The sequence below is a fragment of the Euleptes europaea genome, chromosome 7 (genome assembly GCF_029931775.1).
Source record: "Euleptes europaea isolate rEulEur1 chromosome 7, rEulEur1.hap1, whole genome shotgun sequence".
Classification (NCBI taxonomy): Eukaryota; Metazoa; Chordata; class Lepidosauria; order Squamata; family Sphaerodactylidae; genus Euleptes; species Euleptes europaea.
This window is the reverse complement of record NC_079318.1, coordinates 90,173,050-90,195,298: the sequence shown is the minus strand read 5'-3', so window position 1 is coordinate 90,195,298 and position 22,249 is coordinate 90,173,050. Positions and strand designations below refer to the sequence as shown.

At 49.8% G+C, this 22,249-nt stretch overlaps 1 protein-coding gene across 2 annotated transcripts in view; it reads right to left on the bottom strand.

Moving 5' to 3' along the window:
* The window catches only part of USP21 (ubiquitin specific peptidase 21), a 92,764-nt gene that overhangs the window by 19,680 nt on the left and 50,835 nt on the right, over positions 1-22,249 (bottom strand). Inside the window, exons 2-4 of one of the 2 annotated variants that reach the window (XM_056853867.1) lie at positions 11,592-11,685; positions 9,763-10,579; positions 3,313-3,372 (exon numbers count right to left, since the gene is read on the bottom strand). In XM_056853867.1, the coding sequence (XP_056709845.1) occupies positions 3,313-3,372; positions 9,763-10,554 (852 nt within the window). In that variant the 5' untranslated portion in view covers positions 10,555-10,579; positions 11,592-11,685. The remainder of the gene's footprint in view (positions 1-3,312; positions 3,373-9,762; positions 10,580-11,591; positions 11,686-22,249) is intronic. The other variant, XM_056853868.1, reaches the window with a different exon arrangement.

Below are 22,249 nucleotides of genomic sequence, written 5' to 3'. Positions count from 1 at the left end.
GGAACGACTCTGTTAGAAAATTCTTCCTGATGTCTAGACAGAAACTCTTTTGATTTAATTTCAAACCGCTGGTTCTGGTCCGACCTTCTGGGGCAACAGAAAACAACTCGGCACCCTCCTCTGTATGACAGCCCTTCAAGTACTTGAAGATGGTTATCATATCCCCTCTCAGCCGTCTCCTCTTCATCTCAGCCAGCTCTCCAACCTTTCCTTTCCCTTCTCCATTCCTGGCAGAAGCCAGCGGCTTCCTTGGTTTGATAGGAAGAAAGGAGGCATAGTGCCATTGTCTGGTTCAGGGGTCCCCAACCTGGTGCCCATGGGCACTAAGGTGCTAATTTCTGGTGCCAGTCAAGGTTTTTTAGGAAGTGGGTGGGGTCCAGCAAGGCTTCTAATTAGCTGTGCGGTTTTTTAAACATTGCGTTGGCAGCAGCTGCCACCACAGCACAAGGATCTGCACTGCGTTCCTGAAGTTAAGCCGTGGCAATCGTTTTGTGGCTGGCTCCGCCTCCTGCGGCAGCCATTTTGTTGTTGTGCCCACCACACCAGTGTCAGAATTCCAAATGGGACCGCTGGTTAAAAAAGCTGGGGACCCCTAGTCTAGTTAGTCATCACACTACCCCCAACTGTTAGGAAAGCAGGATCTTGTTGTTTAACAGAAAGGCCCCTGTGGCTCAGCGGTACAGCGCTTGCTCTGCAGACAGAAGGTCCATGGTTCAATCCCCGGCATCTCCAGCTCCGGCTCTTGACCAAGAGGTTTTTCCCCCCCCTGCCCATGATACTGGAGAGTTTCTGCCAGTCTGAGAAAGTAACGCTGTAAAAGGGACAAACGGTCCAACCCTGGCTGAGGCCGTTTCACGTGCTCCTACGGCACCCCGAACCTTCTAATTTCTCCTCGCCCAATACAAAACCACAGAGCAGAAAACCAAGCGTGTGCTTGTACAGGGTGAGGAAAAGCAGCCGGCTGAACACAAGAGGCCTCTGGAATTCTCAAATAGATGCTTCAACATGCAATTATCTGGCACCACAGAGGCAAATTCTGCAAAAAAAACCCGCCCATCTCACAATAGCTTTTTCAGGAGAAAGAAGAGGAAGAGTTGGTTTTTATATGCTGACCCTCTGCCACTTAAGGAAGAATCAAACTGGATTACAATCACCTTCTCTTCCTCCACGCACAATAGACACCCTATGAGGTAGGTGGGGCTGAGAGAGTGTGACTAGCCCAAGGTCACCCAGCTGGCTTCATGTGGAGGAGTGGGGAAACAAATAGTTCACCAGATTAGCCTCTGCCGCTCATGTGGAGGAGTGGGGGAATCGAACCCGGTTCTCCAGATCAGACACCACTGCTCCAAACCACCGCTCTTAACCACTACAACCACACTGGCTCTCATGCTGGCAAAAATAGTTGAGAAACCTGAAAGCTGACTATTTTGTGACTTTCAGTTGGTCCTGATAAAAGTACTCTACCTACGGCTGCCGTTTGAGGTTTTTCCCCCGGTCAGAATACAGCCCAGCGCTGACCGGATTCCTCCTCCACCCCATCTTCTTGGGGGGGGGGGGGAAGCCACTCTCAAAGCATTTAGGGTTTTATGAGAAGGAGAAAGCCATGTGGCAGAAAAGCCCTGTTTCTGAATACTGCAACTCTGCAGACTGTCCTTGATTGCGCACCTTCTGTTCTACCCTCACAACCACCCTGTAAGGTAGGGAAGGCCAAGAAAGAGTGTGGCCGGTCCAAGGTCACGCTGATTGCCTGAACCCAGGTCTCCCGGATCCTCATCCAATACTATATCCACAACGCAACCCGCTGCCTCTCGCTGATTTGAGACTCGGATGTAAAAAACCGCAGAGCTTCGATTCCAAATGATGCAAACCCTCAAATCCCACATTGTTTTTTGCCAAGCGGGAAGTCTCAGAACAGAAACGCGCCGGTCTCACGGCTGTTTAAAATGAGCCAGAATCAGGTTTTGTTGGGCCCATTTTCCCCAAAGGTAGCTTGTGATGATGATGATGAGTTGGTTTTTATATGCTGACTTCCTCTGCCACTTAAGGGAGAATCGAACAGGCTTACAATCACCTTCCCTTCCCCTCCCCACAACAGACACCCTGTGAGGTAGGTGGGGCTGAGAGAGCTCGGAGAGAGCTGTGACTGGCCCAAGGTCAGCCAGCTAGCTTTGTGTGTAGGAGTGGGGATCCCAACACGGTTCAGCAGATTAGCCTCCGCTGCTCATGCGAAAGAGTGGGGAATCAAACCCGGTTCTCCAGATCAGACTCCACTGGTCCAAACCACTGCTCTTAACCACTACATCACGCTGGCTCTCTTGTGGGGCTAAACAGCCATTCCGCCTCACCTAACCGGCAAGATAAAGAGCGAGGGATTGTTACTCCACGGCAGAGCACGCACCCTGTGCACATGACGGTTTAGGAACTGTCCCGGCATCTACAGGGCACGTGGATCTTGAAAAGAAGCACTCCCTCTTGCCTTGGAGAGGGCTGCCAAACAAAGCTGACGGCCCTGGGCTGTACAGGACACCTGTCCCACCCCATACAAGAGAGCATCTCATGCACCCTTCCCCACAGATGTCGTGCTTTTTCATTTTCTGTGGTGTTGCGCTGAGCAGCCTCTGCTGCTCTCCCAGCTGCCGAGCACTTCTTGATTACCAAGCATGTGTCCCCCCCGGACACCCGCATCGCGGGAGAGACCAGGGATCGAACCTGGGACTTCCCACACATAAAGCACATGTTCTACCACGGAGCCGCCACCCCTCCTCTCTCACTTTCTGCGCTTGGCGCAGCCCAACCGTGCTCACAGCTCTGCCTACCCTACCCCCCCAAGGCACACGAGCGTTCGGAGCCTCGCTGCTCTTTCAAATAGGCCAGGAACAGACAGTGGCTCGCCTACTGCGACGCTCCGACTCCGTAAGGCAAACGCAGCAATCTGCTACCAGTTCAACGTTCCAACGCCGGCTATTTTAAGACGCCAACTGAGAAGCATAAAACTGCACGTTACTCGCTTTTAAGAAACGTTTTGAACGTGAGCGCCTTGCATACGAGGGAGAGCGAGCTGATTTCTAACCACTGCGGGGAGAGAGCCCACCTGTTACCGTGAAAAAGCAGCACTCCTTTTTGCCTTGGAGAGGGTTGCCAAACAGAGCTGACCGTCCTGGGCTGTACAGGACATCAGTCCCACCCTGCACACAGGACATCAGTCCCACCCTGCACACAGGACATCAGTCCCACCCTGTTTTGAACGTGAGCACCTTGTGGGGGGGGGGAAGCTAATTTCTAACTGCTATGGGGAGAAAGCCCACCTCTTACCGTATTGCCGAGATTGCGGAGACCGATGTGCCCGGACCCCAGCAGGAGAGTGTGATGGGTCTGGAAAGAAAGCAAAAATCAGGAAATATAACAGAAGGATGGTTTTCCCCTCGTGCTGACAGCTTATCTCGTTTATTTACTTTGTTTATACCCCATCATTCTCCCCAAACCAAAGCGGCTGACATTGTTCTCCTCGTCTTTGTTTTATCCTCACAACAACCCTGTGAGGTAGGTTAAGCTGAAAGTGTGAGGCTGGACCAGCGGGCTTCCGTGGCAGAGTGGAGATTCGACCCAAGGCCTCCCAGATCCCAGTTCAGCCACTACACCATGCTGGCTCTTGATCCCATGTCTCTGGACAGATACACAGCATGGTGCAGTGGTTAAGAGCGGTGGACTCTGATCTGGAGAATCTGGTTTGATTCCCCACTCCTCCACATGAGCGGCGGAGGCTAATTTGGTGAACCGGGTTGGTTTCCCCGCTCCTACACCTGAAGCTAGCTGGGTGACCTTGGGCTAGTCACAGCTCTCTTAGAGCTCTCTCAGCCCCACCCACCTCACAGGGTGTCTGTTGTGGGGAGGGGAAGGGAAGGTGATTGTAAGCCAGCTTGAGTCTCCCTTAAACGGTAGAGAAAGTTGGCATATAAAAACCAACTCTTCTTCTTCTTCTTTGTGGGGGAACACCACCTCACACAAAGAACACGCTGGTGCACACCCTTCTGACGCACTGCTGGCGTCCTTTTTCTACACCAATGTCTTTGGATGCTGACTGGACAGAACTGCCGCTTAAACCCTTAATTATATATATTCCCCACCGCCCATTTCAAGAACGGCGTGGTGGTGATTTTCGGCTCCCTTCTTAACCAGCCCGCACAAAGGGCTGCTGGCAAATTGCAGCCCGCGGCGGAGGGCCCGCTTGTAACTCTGAACACAAAATATAACAACAGTGAAGACATCCTTAATGGTATCGTTAACGCTAGTGGGAATGACATACGAACAGAGTCGAGAAAGGGATACGGGAAGCAGTTTGGGGTCCGTTTCGTTTGACGGCTCGCATTCTGAAACGGGCTGTGGACACCGAATCGATTTCCCCGCTGGGCTCATTTAAACTTTAGTGTTCATGCAGCAACACCCCCCCCCAAATTGGCTGCAACCAGATTTAAGACCAGGCTCCCTAGTGGGGCCACCACCATATTTTAGAAGCAGTTAGAAGGTGACCAGAGTGCAAAGGAAGAGAGGGAACTTCATGACTTTCAACAGCTTGGAAGAGGTAGTGCAGCTTGCCTCCCTGTGCATGAAGATCACCCCCCCTTCCAGCTATTAAAAGCTATTAAAGTCATGGCAGCTCTTCTGTCCTCCTTTGAGGTCGGTCATCCTAGAGGGAAGAGGAGAATGAAAGACTTCCCCAAAAAATCAGAGAAGCGCCCTGAGTCGAAATAAAAGATGCCGCCTGGGTCTGACAAGGTGGAAGACCCCTGTTCTGACCACGAAGAAGAAGAAGAGTTGGTTTTCATATGCCGATTCTTCTCGACCTTTTAAGGGGAATCAAACCGGCTTACAATCGCCTTCCCTTCCTCTCCCCACAACAGACACCTTGTGAGGCAGGTGGGACTGAGAGAGTTCTGAGAGAACTGTGACCGGCCCAAGGTCACCCAGCAGGCTTGATGTGGAGGAGTGGGGAATCAAACCCAGTTCTCCAGATTAGAGTCCACCACTCCAAGACCTGACAAGATCAGGCTAGCCTTGGTCATCCAAGACAGAGCCCTAAGATCTTAGGGCGAGCCAAACAAGTCAATTCAGCTGTCCTAAGCTTGCGGTATAAACCTCAGCCAAGAAGCCCCCCCCCCCCACGGCCATAGGAGCCCAGTGCTCCAAGCAAACACAGTCATACTTGCTTAGCCCCAGCAGGCTTCCTGTGGAGGAGTGGGGAAACAAACCTGGGTTCACCAGAGTCTGCAGCCCATGGGGAGGAGCGGGGAATCAAACCCGGCTCTCCAGACTAGAGTCCACCGCTCTTAACCACCACACCACACTGGCTCTCACAAAGCCATCCCCACCCTTCCCAACCTCGGCACGTGGCAACGGCAGCTTCCATGCCGAGGTGGCCAAAAAGGGGGTCCCCGCGGCGTTACCTCGCTGGCCATCAAGAGAAGCCCCATCACCGCCGTGTGCACCACCGACTCGGAGATGTCGGCCCCACGGCCGTGGAGCTCCCGCTTGGTGGCCAGCGTGCGCTGCAGCTTGCGGGGCAGCTCCACCAGAGTGGCCCCCGGGAGCCCCGCCGGCATGGCTCCCCCTGTCTGTGTGGAGGGAAGGGAAGGAGAGCGCGCTTGCCCTGCGCGGCGCCAGACGGAAAAGGACTACGGGGCCCTTCCCCCCGTCCCTATAAGCCACCTGCTCATTAGTTGATCCGATTTCCCTTGGCTATTCCTGGCTCTTCGGGAGGCTTTGCTCTTCGGGATTAATTAGCAGGGAGAGATACTCAGGGGAATAAGGTGGTGTTTGGAGACCCAACAAAGACTAAAAAAACACCCATATACAACCATAACAAAATGCAATGTGCAGGGAGCCTGGGGTTACCAGGCCTCTTAGGAGAACTACGGAGATCTTCAACCCAAGGGAAACCCCCAAGTTGCCCAAAGATTCTCGGCCGCCATATGCCAGTGAGCTGGACTGACTTCTCAGAGAGCCAATGGGAACATTTGTCCCTCCCAACCCAACCGGCCATTCCCCCGGGACACCATCGAACAGCTCCCTGACCCTGATAGGACAGCATAGAAGGCTTCCCGGGGGGAATTAATTAATGGTTACACCTTCACCAGGCACCAGATGGACCAGCACGCGAGTTGACAGTGTTGCCAAGGAAACCTTGGGTGCAAATACGGAGCCAGGTATGACACGGGGGGGGGGGGGGGCAGACCATTCTCCAAAAATAGAGGGGAACCTGGGATGCGGAAACAGACAAGAGGTGGGCTGGGCAGCAGGTCAACTGGGTGTGGGGGAGAAGAGCGGCACGTCTGAGCATGAGGCTTCTCGTTTATTTGCCATATGCCCCACGCACAAGAACAGGAATGAACAGGTCTGCCTGAGACCCTGGAGAGCCGCTGCTGGTCTGAGTAGACAATACTGACTTTAATGGACCAAGGGCCTGAATCAATATAAGGCAGCTTCATGTGTTAGGTCCCCAGCAGCTGGCTTCCCGAGCTATACTGCCTCTGCACTCAGAGGCTCCATTTTGATCTCACTTGTCTAGACCCTTACTAAAGCCGATGGCCAACCCCTACATACTTGGGGCAGTAGGCAGAACCCCACAGATCTGTCCTGATAGCAGTGTTTGCCCCTGGCACAAGAAGCTTTTCCCCATCAGGAGAAGGACCTTTGCACCACAGGAAGGCACGACCATCAGGGGAACTGATCCATGGGCTCCAGCCCAGACAATCCCGCAAATTAACTACACCGCGCGTGAAGAAGCTTTTCTGCCCTGAATGTACTGCCCATCAATTCCACTGGTAACCACCCCAGTTCTAGTGTTCTAGGAAAAGAAATGTCTCTCTGTCCACTTTCTCCACATACACAAAACTTTCCTGGTGTTCACAAAATGGATTTGGAGGAGGCATATGTTGGCTCCCTGCACGTGCATCTATTTCTATGGAAACGGAGCCTGTTTTCTGCTACGCTATCATTATGCAAATCGGTCCCCGCTCTTTTACCACAATCTGCCTTGACAGCTCAACTGCAGGGCCGCACCTGGCTTCCCCAGGAGCCGAACGCCACCCTCGAGAACAGCTCTTTGGCCCACCTCGCAAGAGGCTTCTCCTTGGGACAAGTGTGTGCATGTGTGCGCGCTGTCAAGTCACAGCTGACTTATGGCGATCCAGTAGGGCTTTCAAGGCAAGAGACGTTCGGAGGGGGTTTGCCATTGCCTGCCTCCGCATCACGCCCCCGGTATTCCTTGGAGGTCTCCCATCCAAATACTTGCCAGGGCCGACCCTGCTTAACTTCTGAGAGCTGACAAGATCAGGCTAGGCATGGTTAAAATCAGGAAGTCCTTTTGTCCTAAAATATAGCTTTCCCTCCCTGTTTGGAAAGCAGTGAAACAGCATAGGTTCATATCTGTGGTCTCAGGCAAGTTTCTTTGTTCCAAACAGGAGCCTCAGAATATTGTTGAAGGCTTTCACGGTCAGAGTTCATTGGTTCTTGTAGGTTATCCGGGCTGTGTAACCGTGGTCTTGGAATTTTCTTTCCTGACGTTTCGCCAGCAACTGTGGCAGGCATCTTCAGAGTAGTAACACTGTCCTTCAGTGTTACTACTCTGAAGATGCCTGCCACAGTTGCTGGCGAAACGTCAGGAAAGAAAATTCCAAGACCACGGTTACACAGCCCGGATAACCTACAAGAACCAAGGAGCCTCAGAACTCACAAAGTTTAGATTCTCAACTCTGCTCTGAAGGAATACAAAGCAAACTAGTTCTGATAAGTAGGCCTGGAGCCTCACACAGACATAGAAGTCTGGGACGATGATATTATTCTTTTCACAAATATGGACAGAAAGCTGAAAAAGTATATCAATGTTTCCACTGGAAAATTCCAGTGAAGTAGGGCTGCCAAGACCCCAATGGGGTTGGGGGATCCCCTCCTCCCTGGTCTCCTTGCCGCTCTTCATCGGTATGCTCAGAGAAGAAGAGTTGGTTTTTATATGCCGACTTTCTCTACCACTTAAGGGAGACTCAAACTGGCTTACAATCACCTTCCCTTCCTCTCCCCACAACAGACAACCTTGAGAGGTAGGTGGGGCTGAGAGAGTTCGGAGAGAACTGTGACTGACCCAAGGTCACCCAGCAGGCTTCATGTGGAGGAGTGGGGAATCGAACCCGGTTCACCAGATTAGAGTCCGCTGCTCTTAACCCCTACACCACGCAGGCTCTCTAAATTTAAACTACCTTTTGTAAAAAATAAATAAAAAAGCAAGAAAATAAATCCTCTCCCCACAACAGACACCTAGTGAGGTAGGTGGGGCTGAGAGAGTTCAGAGAGAACTGTGACAAGCCGAAGGTCACCCAGCAAACTTCATGTCAAAGAGTGGGGAATAGAACCCGGTTCTCCAGATTAGAGTCTGCTGCTTTTAACCACTACACCAAGCTGCCTCCAAAAGACGGTGTGTGCATGTGTGCGCTGTCAAGTCACAGCTGACTTATCCCGTAGGGTTTTCAAGGCAAGAGATATTTGGAGGTGGTTTGCCTTTGCCTGCCTCCGCATGGGCTGAGAGAGTTCAGAGAGAACTGTGACTAGCCCAAGGTCACCACAGCAAACTTCATGTGGAGGAGTGGAGAATCGAACCCGGTTCTCCAGATTACAGTCCACTGCTCTTAGCGACTACACCACGCTGGCTCTCCAAAGGGGTCTGGCATACTTATTTATTGCAGCGCATGTCTGCTGTTGTCGTTGTTATGGAGGTTGCCTGTGAAGGTTCTTTTTGCAAAAAACTTTGCAGTCTCTATAGCAGCCACGTACACAGTTAATAATTATTACACAAGGGCTCCGTATAATACTAAAAAGAACAGGCCGAAGAGGAGCAGCACACATAGTATGGAGCGGATGGGCCAGATTCCCATGATGCCAGTGCAGTTTTTTCCAAAAAGAACCCTCACAGGCAACTTCAAAATTAAGAGAAATCCCTGACAGAGCCAGTGTGGTATAGTGGTTAAAGAAGAAGAGTTGGTTTTATATGCCAACAACAGACACCCAGTGAGGTACATGAGGCTGAGAGAGCTCTAAGAGAGCTGTGACTAGCCCAAGGTCACCCAGCAGCCTTCAGGTGTAGGAGCAGGCAAACCAACCCCGTTCACCAGATTAGCGTCCACCGCTCACGTGAAGAAGCAGAGAATCAAACTCGGTCCCCCAGATTAGAGTCCACCGCTCCGAGACCTGACAAGATCAGGCTAGCCTCAGTCATCCAGGACAGAGCCCTAAGATCCTAGGGTGAGCAAAGCAAGTTAGTTCAGCTGTCCTAGCGTGGTGTAGTGGTTAAAGCTGGTTTGGAATGGTGGACTCAGATCTGGATAACTGGGTTTGATTCCCCACTCCTCCACATGAGCAGCAGAGGCTAACCTGTGAACTGGGTCGGTTTCCCCACTCCTCCACAGCTGGGTGACCTTGGGCTGGTCACACTCTCTCAGCACCACCAACCTCACAGGGTGTCTGTTGAGGGGAGGGAAAGGCTATTGTCAGCCAGTTTGACTCTTCCTTAAGTGGTAGAGAAAGTCAGCATATAAAAACCAACTCTTCTTCTTCGGTCATCCAGGAGAGAGCCCTAAGATCCTAGGGTGAGCCCAACAAGTCAGTTCAGCTATCCTAAGCTTGCGGTATAAACCTCAGCCAAGAAGCCCCCCCCCCCCACGGCCATAGGAGGCCAGTGCTCCAAGCAAAGGCATTCACCCTTGCTCAGCTCCTTACAGTGGATGCTTTCTCTTCCAGCCTGCTTGGAAGGGGGGTCTTGGTCTGCGGGGGGCTGGTCGATACCGGGATGTCCTGGGTGCGAGCATATTCTACAGCCTGCGGGTCTGAAGCACGGAGCCTTGGGCAGCCCTCCGTGCGGACGGACAGCAGCGTGGCGGTCGGCCTCCCGTCCAGCCCCCCGCCGGTCACATTGACTCTGCGGAGTGAGCAGCTCCTCTTCAGGGCCAGGGAGCCCAGGCCGAGCTTGTGGCTACAAGAGGGGCTGCGGTCCCGTTCCCGGAGGGCCAGCCGATTCAGGACGGCGCTCAGCTGCTCCTCCCCGCGGGTGCCCGCCTGGCTCAGGTCGCCGATGCTAATGGACTTGGAGCGGATCAGACTGCTCCTCCGGCGCTCAGCGTCGGGTCCGCCAAGGAGGATGCCCGGCGGCAGAGTGAAGGAGGCGCTGCTGGAGATGGGGCCAGCGTGTGGGCAGCCGGGCACTTTGAGCGCGTGGTCCGCCTTCACTGGGCCGCGCCGGGAGGTGGAGCTGCGCAAGGCGTCTGCCCGCTTGGAGGCCCTGCCCCGGTCCAGCTCCGCCTTCTTGCCCCGGTCGTCCAGAGGGCTCGGCCTAGGTGGCAGCGGCCGGAGCTTGGGCGTCACGGAGAGTCCGTTGGAGACAGCCGAAGGGCCCCGGTGCTCTTGGCTCAGGGTCCGGTGTCCGTTCGGGATCCTGGTGGTGGCTTTCGGCTGAGAGGTGATGACTGCCTGCTCTCTGGCCCGGGCCATGCGGTGCTCGGAGGCTTGGGGCATTGTGGAGACAAAGGAGAGGAAAGCCCTGGGAAGAGAGAAGAGAGGAGGAGTTGGTTTTTATATGCCCACTTTCTCTACCACTTAAGGAAGAATCAAACCGGCTTACAATCACCTTCCCTTACCCTCCCCACAACAGACACCCTGGGATGTAGGTGGGGCTGAGAGAGTTCAGAAAGAACTGTGACTAGCCCAAGGTCACCCAGCAGGCTTCATGTGGAGGAGTGGGGAAACCAACCCGCTTCTCCAGATTTGTGCCTGCCGCTCATGTTTAGCTTGGAAAGAAGGAGCTTAAGAGGAGACATGATAGAAGTCTATAAAATTATGCATGGTATGGAGAGAGTGGGCAGGGAGAAGCTTTTCTCCCTCTCTCATAATCCCAGAATGCGGGGTCATTGCTGAAGCTGGAGGGTGAGAGATTCAAAACAGATAAAAGGAAGTATTTTTTCACACACGCATAAATTGTGGGACTCCCTGCCCCAGGATGTGGCGATGACTGCCTACTTGGAAGGCCTGAAGAGGGGAGTGGACATGTCCATGGAGGAGAGGGGTATTCATAGCTACTAGTCAAAATTGATACAAGTCATGATGCATCCCTATTCTCTCCAGTATCAGAGGAGCATACCTATTATATAAGGTGCTTTGGAACATAAGCAGGATAATGCTGCTGCAGTTGTCTTGTTTGTGGGCTTCCTAAAGGCACCTGGTTGGCCACTGTGGGAACAGACTGCTGGACTTGATGGGCCTTGGGCTGATCCAGCATGGCCTTTCTTACATTCTTATATGGAGTGGAGAATCAAACCCGGTTTTCCAGATTAGAGTCTGCCACTCCAAGCCACCGCTCTTAACCATTACACCACGAGAGCTAGAGATGGAGGCAGTCAGAACAGATAACAGGAACCATATGAAGGTTAATGCTGGGAAAGTGGTACACTCGTCAGCCTGCAAGCTTTCCTGCCTGTTTGTTCACAGAGCCCCGTAGACGGAGTTGAAGAAACAGGTCGACAGCAGCACAGCTACCCCTCAGTCGGCACACATACCTCTCACAGGCTGAGAGCCTCTCGCCCCTGCCCGCCCCGGGATCACACCTCGCAGAGGTGGCTGATGGCACGAGGGCTCCCCTCTGCTCTTGCCCTGGAAGACAAAACACAAGATAGGACTCATTAAAAAAAGGAAGAAAGAAAAGACTCTGCCTTCATTCAGAGACGATCCCCTTGATTCCGAAACCCACTGGGGTAGATCCTGGGGGTACAATCTGGACTCAGGATTCTTGAGCACCCCAGGTCTCCCTTCCCTTTAGAAAAGCTTACAGACAACTACAGCAGCAAGAGTGGTCTTGGCTTCAATGCGGAAACCAGAAAATATCCCAGACTTGGGAAGATGACAAGGAAAAAATGGTTGATTACGCAGCGATGGCAAAATGATTGAACTTGTCGAAAAGAACACCAATGGATGAATTTCAGAAGAAATGGAAACCTTATTACGATTATGCTAAACTGAAACTGTGATCTAGTAAAGCAGGATAAATGAAAAATATTTCCTAGATTAGAACAGCTGCATATATGCAATAGATTAAAAAATTATAATAAACAGACTATGGAATTATTGTCGAAGGCTTTCACGGTCAGAGTTCATTGGTTCCTGTAGGATATCCGGGCTGTGTGACCGTGTTCTTGGTATTTTCTTTCCTGACGTTTCGCCAGCAGCTGTAGCAGGCATCTTCAGAGGAGTAACACTGGAGAGACACTGTCCTTCAGTGTTACTCCTCTGAAGATGCCTGCCACAGCTGCTGGCGAAACGTCAGGAAAGAAGACTATGGAATAGTTAGAGGAGACCTAGAATATAGAGAATTTGAAAGATAAGTATAGATAATAAATTATTGTGATTATTTTCAAATGGTTAAATATAACTCTGGTTTTGTCAGTCTACAGTGGAAATATTAGCACTGGACTTAGAACAGAATGTTAATTAAATAAACCTCTTGTAAAACACAAATAGACTGTACTAGAAGGCAGTATACTGCACTTGGAAGCCTGAAAGTGCTGTATGAGATAGTATGTGTCCAATTGGATTTTATGTAATATATAAATTTTCAATAAAACAGCATAACAAAAGAAAAGCTTACCGACCAAACTAAAACAGTAACCTGGAAAATATAATGATGGGGTTCTAAGGCATTAGCAAAGTGGGTAGGGGATAGGGTGGCCAACCTCCAGGTGGTGGCTGGAGACCTCCCGGGATTACAACTGATCTCCCAGCGACAGAGATCAGTTCACCCAGAGGAAACGACCACTTTGAAAGGTGGATTCTATGGCATTATACCCCACTGAAGCCCCTCCTGTCCCCAAACCTCCATCCTCTTCAGGCTCCACCCCAAAAAAACTCAAATGAGAACGGGGGGCACAGAATCACATAGGATTGGCACGAAGGTGGAGGAAGAATGTGCTGATTCTACGTTCACACGCACACAGAATTTACCCAAGATGGTTTCTCCTCCAACCTTGGTGGTGGTAGACAGTGCCGTCAAGTCGCAGATGCCTTACGGTGACCCCGCAGGGCAGGGGTCCCCACCCTTTTTGAGCCTGCGGGCACCTTTGGAATTCGGACACAAGGTGGTGGGCACAGCCACAAAATGGCCACCGTGGGAGGCGGAGCTAGTCACATAGTGGCTGCCGCAAGAAGCAGGGCAAACAGAAGCTCAAGCGCAAGGGACAAGAGGATCCAAGAGCAAATTGGCGGAATATGCTGTGATGGAGAAACCAACCAATCTAGTAAACAAAAGACCTAGAGAAGAATTCATCTTAAACTGGGGGCTTTATTATGCTTATGTGAGAACAACATAAGTTACGAGGAGTTTGATATAGAGGATATCAAAACTGTGTTATTAAAATGTATTGTTGTTCAAGTTCAATAGAAATACAGAAACAGACAATAAATATAGTATACTTTAGATTCTATCTGGATATAAGGGATATCCACAAGCAGGGTAGTAAAAGGTAAAGGTCCCCTGTGCAAGCACCGGGTCATTCCTGACCCACGGGGTGATGTCACATCCCGACATTTACTAGGCAGACTTTGTTTATGGGGTGGTTTGCCAGTGCCTTCCCCAGTCATCTTCCCTTTACCCCCAGCAAGCTGGTTACTCATTTTACCGACCTCAGAAGGATGGAAGGCTGAGTCAACCTTGAGCCGACTACCTGAAACCGACTTCCGTTGGGATCGAACTCAGGTCGTGAGCAGAGCCTGAACTGCAGTACTGCAGCTTACCACTCCGCACCACGGGGCTCCTGTAGCAGGGTAGACATGCATGCTTTTGTCAAAACAATTGAACAGTAGAGAAGATCACTGTAACCCCCATCCTCCTCGTCCTTTTTTTAAAAAAAAAGTTTATCCTTTTTTTTTTTGGAAAATATTTTTTTTTAATAAAAGAACAATTAAAAAAAATACACTGGGAAAGAGTAAAACCAACACTGTAGCGGTAGCTGCCACCAAAACAATGTTTAATGCGCACAGCCCATCAGATCTTCAGGGCTAAAGAGGGCCTGCTGGGCAGGAGCCCCACCTGGCCCCACCCACTTTCTCAAAACACCTGGCAAGCACCAGGAAAGGTATTGGTGGGTGCCATGACACCCAAGGGAACCATGTTGGGGACCTATGCCATAGGGTTGTCAAGGCAAGAGAGGAACAAAGGTAGTTTGCCACGTTCTGCCTCTGCATAGCAGCCTTGGACTTCCTTGATGGTCTCCCATCCAAGTACTAACTAGAGCCAACCCTGCTTAGCTTCCGAGATCCAATGAGATTGGACTAGCCTGGGCCATTCAGGTCAGGGCCTTCCAACCGTAGGCCCCCTATAAAACAATTTATGTGTTCATCAGTTCTTGTAGGTTATCCGGGTTGTGTGACCGTGGTCTTGGTATTTTCTTTCCTGACGTTTCTCCAGCAGCTGTGGCAGGCATCTTCAGAGGAGTAACACTGAAGGACAGTGTCTCTCAGTGTCAAGTGTGTAGGAAGAGCAATATATAGTCAGAAGGGGGTTGGGTTTGAGCTGAGTCATTGTCCTGTAAAGTATTGAAGGTAATGTGCTAATCATTGTCCTGTAAGTGTCAAGATAATGTGCTAATGTTCCACATTAACATACCACACCCTCATTAGCACATTATCTTGATACTTACAGGACAATGATTAGCACATTACCTTCAATACTTTACAGGACAATGACTCAGCTCAAACCCAACCCCCTTCTGACTATATATTGCTCTTTCTACACACTTGACACTGAGACACACTGTCCTTCAGTGTTACTCCTCTGAAGATGCCTGCCACAGCTGCGGGCGAAACGTCAGGAAAGAAGATACCAAGACCACGGTCACACAACCCAGATAACCTACAAGAACCGATGAACTCTGACCGTGAAAGCCTTCGACGATAATTTATGTGTTGTGCATGAGAATTTTACGCTTACATCTTTTGGACTGCTTTACGCTAACAAAGGCTGACAAACATTTATTTCCAGCCTGCCTCTCTCAGAGATTCAAGGCAGATTGCACCTTGCAAAACAAGGGTGTTAAATCGGACTAGACATCTAATAAGCAACGTGATAGGACGAGGGTTACAAAAATGAGAGATAATTCAGGAAAAAAGTGACAGACATCTCCACCCTTGAGTATCAACTCGAACCAACTTGCTGCATTGTTAGTTAAACATTCATCTCTCTGTCTCTCAAGAAGAAACTACTATTTAAAAGGGGAGGGGGAGAGAGATTTGTTGACTATATGAACACATGAAGCAACATTATACCAAGTAAAGGCATTATTGGCTCACCTAGATCAGTATCATCTGCTCTGACTGCAGTGACTTTCCAGGGCCTCGTTCCCAACCCCTGGTACCCAGGAGCTTTTTAACTGTAGAGGCCATGGGAAGGGTCTGTGGCTCAGTGGAAGAGCCTCTGCTTTGCACACAGAAGGTCCCAGGTTCAATCCCCAGCATCTCCAGTTAAAAGGACCAAGCAGTAGGTGATGAAGAAGAAGAGTTGGTTTTTATATGCCAACTTTCTCTACCACTTGAGGAAGAATCAAACTGGCTTACAATCACCTTCCCTTCCCCTCCCCACAACAGACACCCTTGCGAGGCAGGTGGGGCTGAGAGAGCTGTGACTAGCCCAGGGTCACCCGGCTGGCTTAGTGTGTAGGAGTGGGGAAACAAATCCAGTTTGATGTGAAAGGCCTCCCTGCTTGAGACTCTGGAGAGCGGCTGCCAGCCTGAGTAGACAATACTGACCTTGATGGACTGAGGGTCTGATTCAATAACGTGTGAACCTGGGACCTTCCGCAAGCATAGCAGGTGCTGGGAGATACAACTCCCCCCCCCCCATTTCTGATGTGATGAAGACAGCCAGATTCAGCACACAATGTAATCCTTCGGCAGAGTTATTTCGGTTTCCCCCTAAGTTGTTCTGTATGGAGTGTTCTTTCCCCATATGCGGCATGCTGGAAATTCAGTCCCGTAGACCAGAAATTCATTCGTACCCTTCACTTTTTCTCAGCCGCCGCTATCCTCAGACAATGGCCTAAGGGGCTACAAGACTCCCAAGTTAAATATATATTTCTTGAAAAAACAGTTTCTTGCAAGCTGAGCCAAGTGTTCCACAACCACAAAAGCAGCATTCTAAAAAGCTTGCCAACTACTATTATGAAAATAAATTACATAAATCATGGAAACAAGAATAACATGCTGCCGGACTGAATTAGATCAAGCACAACGTTGTTTCAAAAGTGGCCACATGCGTCCTGGGAAACTGACAACCAGAGCATGAAGGCAGCAGCCTTTTTCTTTTATTCGATCCCTCCAGTATTCAAGAGGTAGACTGCCTCTGTACACAGAGGTTCCATTTTAGGTCTCATCGCAAGTAACTGTTGACAGACCTGTCCACCATGAATCTGCATAACTTTTTTGAAGCTACTCTGTGCTAGAAACCCTTACATTGTTATTAAGGCAGTGAAACTCAAATGCTCCTCGGACTCAACGGAAGCAGCAACAATTGAAATGAGACCAGGCACCCCACGCCCTGACTTGGATACCCCAGGCTAGCCCGATCTTGTCAGATCTCGGTAGCTAAGCAGGCAGCTAAACATACAAGCTGCTCATTCAGATTTGGATTGGGGAGGCTTACTCTACCCCCTCTCCACTGACATTTTTTAACCTAGTTGCTTGCTTATTTCCAGGTCTTATCTCTGCCACCAAGAGGACTGGAAACTTCTTAGATGTTGCCTTAATTGTGGATGATTCACAGAAGCAGGGCGAGCTGTGGCTCAGAGGTAGAGCATCTGCTTGGCATGCAGAAGGTCTCAGGTTCAATCCCCGGCATCTCCAGTTGAAGGGACTAGGCAAGTAGGTGATGTGAAAGACCCCTGCCTGGGACCCTGGAGAGCCGCTGCCGGTCTGAGTAGACAAAACTGACTTAGATGGACCAGGCTTCAGTAACCTGCCTTAAGCACGGGACCACCCAAATCAGGATAAAAGAAGGACGAATATGCAAATATATTCCTTTTCAGAATTCAGCTGCTCTCAGTGGGGAGGCAATGGAGGACTGGAAACTACTGATGTACGTCCGACTTGTATACTGCCCTGACCTGGATGGCCCAGGCTAGCCCGAACATGTTAGATCTCAGAAGCTAAGCAGGGTTGGTCTTGGTTAGTATTTGGATGGGAAACCACTGAGGTGGTCTAGGATCACTACACAGAGGCAGGTAACCTGCTTAGGGAGGCATGACGCTTACACAGAGGCAGCCAACGGCACACCACCTCTGAGCCGTCTCTTGCCTTGGAAACCCTAAGAGGTTGCCATAAGTAGGCTGTGATGACAGAAATTTTCTCCACCACCATTTGTCTACAACAGACACCGAATGCTATCTTCACAAATGGGAAGGGGCAGTGGCTCAGTGGTAGAACATCTGCTTGGCATGCAGAAGGTCCCAGGTTCAATCCCTGGCAACTCCAGTTAAAGGGACTAGGCAAGCAGGTGATGGGAAAGACCTCTGCTTGAGACCCTGGAGAGCCGCCGCTAGTCTGAGTAGACAAGACTGACTTTAATGGACTGAGGGTCTGATTCAGTATAAGGCAGCTTTGTGTGTACATGTACCTTCCCACATCTTCATATATGAGACTATCCTTAATTCTGACATAGCTTCCCTTTATTCTACTGGCCATTTTATTGTAGCCAAGGCTGAAATCAAGATGATCCTGTTGTGAACAGCCACCCTGAACCTTAAATGTGAAAAACAACCCCCCAACCCCCGGCCACTGTTCCCCATTCCACACAAACATAACAACTGTCTTGCAAGATCTGACCACGCACCCACCCAGTTAAGTGTTCTGTTTCCAACAGTGGTCAGCCATAGGCCTCTGGAAAGCACACAAGCAGAGCATAAAAAGCGACAGCTCCCCTACTGTTTGCCTCCAGTCTTCAAAGGTATTCTGCCTCTAACCTGGAGGTTCCATTAGCTATCAGCCACTGATAGATGTATTTCCCAGGAACTTGCCTAATAATGTCAAACTCATTCTTTTTTTAAAAAAAATGTCTCGCTTACCATCACTTCCAGGGGTATTGAATTTCATGTTAATTATGTGGACAGGTTCACCAACAGCCCCTGCCAATGCTCTCCTACTCGGTGAACGGGCCTTTGAAAAAACCATCTCTGAAACCAGCTTGTACTTTACACAGGTGTGCTTTTAAAGAAGAAGAGGCATTGTTTTTTATATGCCGACTTTCTCTACCACTTGGCAGAATCAAACCGGCTTACAATCACCTTCCCTCCCCACAACAGACACCCTGTGAGGTAGGTGGGGCTGAGAGAGCTCTGGGAGAACTGTGACTAGTCCAAGGTCTCCCAGTTGGCTTCATGTGTAGGAGTGGGGAAACAAACCCAGTTCACCAGATTAGCCTCTGCCGCTCATGTGGAGGAGTGAGGGAATCCAACCCGGTTCTCCAGATCAGAGTCGACCGCTTTAAACCACCGCTCTTAACCACTACACCACACTGACGTCTAGATACCCAAGCCCTCTCTCCTTCCCCCGCTCCAAACTCACTTACGCCATATAGGGGCCTCCTCTTGTCAAACCAAGCCCCCCTCCCTTATTCAAAGCTCCTCTGTCTGCTAAAAGCCCCTTCCCCTACAATAAAAAAGCCCCATTGCAGCCAACTTCCCCCATCCCATCCCTCTCACTGATGACCCTAAGAAAAATGTCATCTCCACCTCTAGCTGAAACCCCACATATTATTATTACACATGTAGATTACCTAATAATGAAAGGCAAAACCTCCCCCTCCCCAGCCTATCTCTATCTAGAGAGGAGGTAGAGAGTAAGGGCTGAAAACGTGAACAATAAATTCCTAGTCCAGATATTTTTAAAAATGCTTAAACATTATTAGTACAAATAAACACACACATATTACAATTTCAACTGAAAAGATAAGATAAAACATATCAATAATGCTCATTGCATGCAGTAAAACCCCACCATGTTTAAGAAGAGGAAGAAGAGTTGGCTTTTATACGCCAACTTCCTCTACCACTTAAAGAAGAATCAAACCAGCTGGCAATCTCCTTCCCTTCCCCTCCCCACAACAGACACCCTGTGAGGTAGGTGGAGCTGAGAGTGTGTGACTAGCCCAAGGTCAACCAGCTGGCCTCACGTGTGGGAGTGGGGAAACAAATCCAGTTCACCAGATTAGCCTCCTCTGCTCATGTGGAGGAGTGGGGAATCAAACACGGTTCTCCAGATCAGACTTCACAGCTCCAAACCACCGCTCTTAACCACTACACCACGCTCGCTCTCCTACAATAGTGGTACTCAATCTTCAACTTATGGAGAGCCACATTTGCAGTTACCATCACCCAAAAGATGCACATTTACCTCGATCCCTGGCATGAGGCCTGCTTAGGGAGGCTTGAAGCTTACCTGTTCCTCTGGCAGCAGCTATTTCAAGGTGGGAACCACTTGTATCACAAGCTCCACCTGGCAAGAGCCTTGCCCATTTTACTGAATTATGGGGCAAGTGCCACATTGAGAACAGTGCTCAGAAGAGTCAAAGGTACAATGTCAAAGAGGCACATGTGGTTCCTGAGCACCACTGACATATCACATCATAAGAACATAAGAAAGGCCATGCTGGATCAGACCAAGGTCCATCAAGTCCAGCAGTCTGTTCACAGAGTGGCCAACCAGGTGCCTCTAGGAAGCCCATAAACTAGATGACTGCATCACCATTATCCTGCCTGTGTTACTCAGCACCTCATAGAGTAGGCATGCTCCTCTGATCCTGGAGAGAACATAAGATCGTAAAAAAAGCCATTTTGGATCAGACCAAGATCCATCAAGTCCAGCAGTCTGTTCACATAGTGGCCAACCAGGTGCCTCTAGGAAGCCCACAAACATGATGACTGCAGCAGCATTGTCCTGCCTGTTTTCCACAGCACCTAATATAATAGGCATGCTCCTCTGTGCCTGGAGAGAACAGGTATGCATCATGACTAGTATCCATTTTTACTAGTAGCCATGGATAGCCCTCTCCTCCATGAACATCAAATGATAGGGATGAATTTTTTTAAAAACAATCCTATTTCAGATCAATATAAAGCAATTACAGCTGTTTACTCATGTGTGTAGTACATTTTTATCCCACTCTCTCTTCCGAAGAACTCAGGACAGAATACACTGGCCCATTTCCCTCTGCTTAACTTCACACCAACCCTGCGAGGTAGGTCAGTCTGAGCAAGAGTGCCTCCCCGAGGTCACCGAGTGAAGTGCCATGGAGGAATGGGGATTTGCTACCAAATCTTGCAGATCCCAGTCCAAATGTTTCACCGCTACAGCAGGCTGTTCGCATCTCAAATCCTCACTCCTTTCTTCCAAAACCCTCAAAAGGGGTTTCCAGTTAACTTCTAAAGTTGCTTTTTTGGAGCCTAGCAGTGGGCCAGGACTGGACACCCCATGTATTAATTGGTAAACTGGATGAATATGAGCCCCGTGGCGCAGAGTGGTAAGCTGCAGTACTGCAGTCCAAGCTCTGCTCATGACCTGAGTTAGATCCCAACAGAAGTTGGTTTTAGGTAGCTGGCTCAAGGTTGACTCAGCCTTCCATCCTTCCAAGGTCGGTAAAATGAGTATTGCTGGGGGTAAAGGGAAGATGACTGGGGAAGGCACTGGCAAACCACCCCGTAAAACAAAGTCTGCCGAGTAAACGTCAGGATGTGACATCACCCCATGGGTCAGGAATGACCCGGTGCTTGCACAGAGGACCTTTACCTTTAAAAAAAAAAACTGGATGACCCAGGCTAGCCTAATCTCGTCAGGTCTCAGAAGCTGGGTTGGTTCTGGTTAGTACTTGGACGGGAGACCACCCAGGGAGCCCAGGATTGATATGCAGAGGCAGGCAATGACAAACCGCCTCTGTTAGTCTCTTGCCTTGAAAAACCTACTGGTTTCCGGCTGTGACTTGACAGCACTTTACACTCCTATCAGTCTATCAGCTTGGGTGGCCAGTTCTCCTTTGCTCCGCTACGATCACACAACATGAATGAACTGGTAGAAGCCTTGTCACCGATGATATCTCAGCCCTCACCTCCAGCCTGCAATATTGGGGGGGGGGGGGGAGAAAACACTGACCTTACAAGACTGTTGTAACTAGGACAAATCACAATGGGAAGCCGTGTTAGTCTGTCGCTAGCAATAGAAAAGAGCAAGAGTCCAGCAGCACCTTAAAGACTAACAAAATTCCTGGCAGGGGATGAGCTTTCGTGAACCACAGTTATCTGAAGAAGTGAGCTGCAGCTCACGGAAGCTCCTACCCTGCCAGAAATTTTGTTAGTCTTTAAGGTGCTACTGGACTCTTCTTCAGATGTGAAGAAGTGAGCTGTGGCTCACGAAACCTCCTACCCTGCCAGGAATTTTGTTAGTCTCTAAGGTACTACTACCCTGATCTGGATGGCCCAGGCTAGCCTGATCTCATCAGATCTCAGAAGCTAAGCAGGGTCGGCCCTGGTTAGTATTTGGATGGGAGACCACCAAGGAAGTCCAGGGTTGCTGTGCAGAGGAAGGCACTGGCAAACCATCTCCATTAGTCTCTTGCCATGAAAACCCCAAAAGGGGTCTCCATCAGTCGGCTGCGACTTGAAGGCACTTTACACACACACACACACACACACACACGGTACTACTAGACTCTTTCTCTCTTCTATTGCTAGTAACGAGGACAAGAAAACCTGGAACATTTCGAAATGAGCTACACGAATGCTAAATAATGGGGGCTACCGCACTTTGTATTCCCAGCGATGTATTGTTTGAAAATGTTATAAAAACATCGCTATAAAAGGGTTTTTGGATACCACGGCTTATTAATGGCTGGAAGACGTCTTCACAGCGAAAGAGGCCAAACAAAGAGCGAACAGTATTTTTTTATAACAGTTTCAAACTCTTAATACATCGGTGGGGATACACAGAAAGTGCGAACAGTATTTTTTTAATTCACAGTGGGTAGCCGTGTTAGTCTGTTTGCAGCTCACCTTTTCAGCTCATACCCTGCCAGGAAATATTTTTGTTAGTCTTTAAGGTGCTACTGGACTCTCGCCCTTTTTGACTAGTCTTTTTTAAAACGTTTTCAAACTCTTAATACATCGCTGGGAATACAAGTGCGGTCACC